The sequence below is a fragment of the Austrofundulus limnaeus genome, unplaced genomic scaffold (assembly GCF_001266775.1).
Source record: "Austrofundulus limnaeus strain Quisiro unplaced genomic scaffold, Austrofundulus_limnaeus-1.0 Scaffold9, whole genome shotgun sequence".
NCBI classification, from domain to species: Eukaryota; Metazoa; Chordata; class Actinopteri; order Cyprinodontiformes; family Rivulidae; genus Austrofundulus; species Austrofundulus limnaeus.
Window position 1 is genome coordinate 2,429,049 of NW_013952411.1, and position 3,445 is coordinate 2,432,493.

Here is a 3,445-nt window from a genome sequence, read left to right on the forward strand (position 1 = left end):
GTGTAATACTGGGAGAATATAGTCTGGTCAGATGAGACCAACATTGAACTGTTTGGATGCCAGAATATACTCCTGATCAAAATCTTAAAACCAGTCAAAAAAGTTGCGTGTTCGATATGTTTTCCCTGTGCCATTCCACATTATTACAAATAACTTCATTTCTGGACATTTATGGTTAGATTCCTTTGTATGTATGGATCACTTGGGTTGTTACCAATATCTGGTGAAAATTTCATGTCATTAGCACCTCTAGTAATATATTTACTGAGAAAAATGGTGACGTGTTCAATACTTATTTTACCCGCTGTATATCATATTTTAGTAAGGCAGAATTTTAGGAAAAAAAGTAAGAAAAAATACCTTATTTTACTTTTAATGAAATGGGAAAATTCTCAGGAAGGACTTGCAGGTGCTCTGCCCCATTAGCACTTCTCTTCCTCTCCATGATAAAATGCAGCGAGGCACCTATGACACCAGGCAAGATGTAGTACACACCTGCCGGTCCTGTATAATACAGCTGCATGTTGCAGTATTTATTCCCATCAGTTCACGTGATGCGGTACAGTCAAAACATTAAAATCTATTCATTCTTACAAACCAGTTCACACCATTTCTTTGGGTTTTCCATTCCATTAAAACCACATTATTGTATTTTCACAATTGACAATGCATCATTACTTCTGTTAGTTTGGATGCAGAAGTCCTTCCAATACAATTCTGGCATGGTGAGGCAGACTGAGCTTGTTATATTTAGTCAGACAGCAAGTCTGCTGCTAATGAATGCTGCTGGCACGGTGTCTGTGAGCCCAGAGGAGATTACAGGGAACACTGGTAATGTGTGTCCTCTCTGAAAATGAGCAAGACAACAACCCAGAAAGAATGACAGACAGACCCACATATTGCAGAGACACTAAGAGACACTTTACCACTGGGCATTGTTTTTATAGCTCAATCCTACTGGGTATTAGCACTTAAAATTGATATGATTTCATTTACTTACTGCTAAGTTTTTTAAAATTGTCAAATATCTTATCAGTTTCAGAGACTAAAGAAAAAAAGACAGCGTAATACTGCTGGTAACTGATCCATTATGACAGCTCAGCCAGAGCGTAGAGTAGCTATTGTGTTGCTGTTTACAGATAAGTGGGTAGAAAGTTTTACGATTGTGCCCCCGGGCTTCAATAACGGATATCCAGAACAATAGAGAAACTGTTATGTTCCTGGGTTTCTTTTCCACTTAAATAGGCTGAGTGTGTCACATCTGATAAATCTATTTTACTAAACTATGCCCCCCCCCCCCCCCCCACACACACACACACACACCTTTATATACCCAGGCTCCAGTTTTGTGGTAACACAACTGCTGCCAGCATTGTCATTTATCTGTTATGAGCAGCTTATTAAAAAAACACAAGTGCCAAGTTTAAAGGGAAAGTTCACATCTTTTGGAGAGGGGTTTTGTAGAAAGTAATGAACAATTAAAACTCTATTAGACTCTTTTAATGACCTAAGTCTGGATGAACATCTTTAAATCCTAACTGCACTGAAGAGCTCGTCTAAACAGAGCTACGCTCAGTTGTTGCCATTTTAAAACAACTTCACTCAAAACTTTTGTAGAAGTTTGCATGACTGTCATTTTAAAAAATCTAAGCATCGTCATCAGTTTTTGACCTACATAGTTATTGCAGCATTTTGTTTACCAAGCTGCACTGGAAACACTACAGCTACTTGCTACTGTCGAAATTTGATGTAAACAATCACCGTAAAATGAACTGAATTCATAAAATATTTTGCATGCATAAGGAGCTATGACGTTATTTTTTTAAATTGAAGTTGTTCCAAAACAGCAACAATCTCGGCCCCACTTAAACTATTAGCTCCTCTGTTTTGGCAGCATGAAAATAAGGCAACTAAAGTATAAAACATATTCATTTGTAGGCATTCTTATCTTACTCTTACCTTACTGTATTTGTCCTGACATGTTGGTATTTTGTTACTACTTTATTAATCACGCCACCTTTTCTCATTTTCAGGTTTTACAACATTACAGCTTTTGTTAATATTCATAATACTGGTTTTTGGGATTAAGACAAGTACGGTTAAGCTTTTCTCACTCAGACTCAACTTTTGTAGAAATAAAAGCTGATTTTGTATTGATACTGACTAATTATCTCTCTCTTTCAGGGTCTGACTTTCAATGTACCACCCACATCATCCCGGTGAAGAATGAAGAAGGCGTGGTTATAATGTTCATCCTGAATTTTGAACTTGTCCTGGAAGAGGGAAGTGACCGCTCCACAGAGAATATAAGCCCAGCTTCCCCAACAAAGTCCGATCAAAGTGAGTATTAGACACAGTTTTGTGATGTAGTGGTGGTTTTATGGTAGCTTTTCTCCTTTTACTGTTTTTTTTATTATCTATTGAACCTAAAAATATCATTTCAAGGTGTCTTCCAAAAAGTTATACAGCACTAAATGCTACATATGAATTCGAGTTGAACACGGTAAAACTTTGCAWGGTTGTTAAATATCTTAATAAAACATAATTTCTCATAAAGCCTAGCATCATAATGACTGAAATGAAATAGCAGATTTTTACATCTGGTAAACACAATGTTACCACTGGAGAGTTTGTCAGCTGTCTTAAAGTGTAACTATCAAGCATGTTGCCTGCATTTGAATCCATAAACTACATGCATTATTTAGCCCAGCACTGTACAGTTCACATCCACAGCAGTAACAAGCTCTGTGTGCATGGAGAGAGCAGTCTGCATAATCTTAATCTTGATTAAAAAAATGCTTAGTTTTTCAGTTTATCATCCCTTTTTGGGTCATTTGCATTTAGTTAGCATTTGCATTTGTGTCAGGAGGTGTAACTACTAATGAGAAAATTCTGTTTTTTAATGGATGCATTCAGCATCTCTGATCAGACTTCTCATCTAAGAATTATTTAAGATTTTTCTGCCATATGAATTCCCCCAATAATTTAATGGTGAGCTTGAGCTGCAGTGTGTGTATGTGAATTTTAAGTATCTGTATTAATGTGCGTGCATGTCCCTGTGCCAACATTGCTAATCAGACTTGATGGTTTGCTCTGATGTTTCAGCAAGAGAACCTGTGGGTACATGAGAGAGATGAGCATATAATGTGACTTCAAATTAATGGAGTCAGAGAAAACTGAAACTTCTAAATACACACATCACACTTACAGTCTGACCTCAACACTGTCTTTGACTTTGAGCTTCTGTTATGCAACAGCAAGAAATCAAAAGGAATGTTATGCTAGACTTGGTTGAGAGTTGAAAAAAACATTGTTTTATGCAGTGCATTGTGATCTTGTTTATCATCTTTATCAAACTAAAAAATCATTAATAAATTATTTATTTTACTGTGTAATGGGATGATGATTACACACACACACACACACACACACACACACACACACA

The 3,445-nt window shown here is 36.6% G+C and overlaps 1 protein-coding gene across 3 annotated transcripts in view; it reads left to right on the plus strand.

The window, feature by feature from the left end:
- Positions 1 to 3,445, plus strand: part of kcnh7 (potassium voltage-gated channel subfamily H member 7) — a 46,422-nt gene that overhangs the window by 12,690 nt on the left and 30,287 nt on the right. For all 3 annotated transcript variants that reach the window (XM_014001501.1, XM_014001502.1, XM_014001503.1), the window contains exon 3: positions 2,185 to 2,340. In XM_014001501.1, the coding sequence (XP_013856955.1) occupies positions 2,185 to 2,340 (156 nt within the window). The remainder of the gene's footprint in view (positions 1 to 2,184; positions 2,341 to 3,445) is intronic.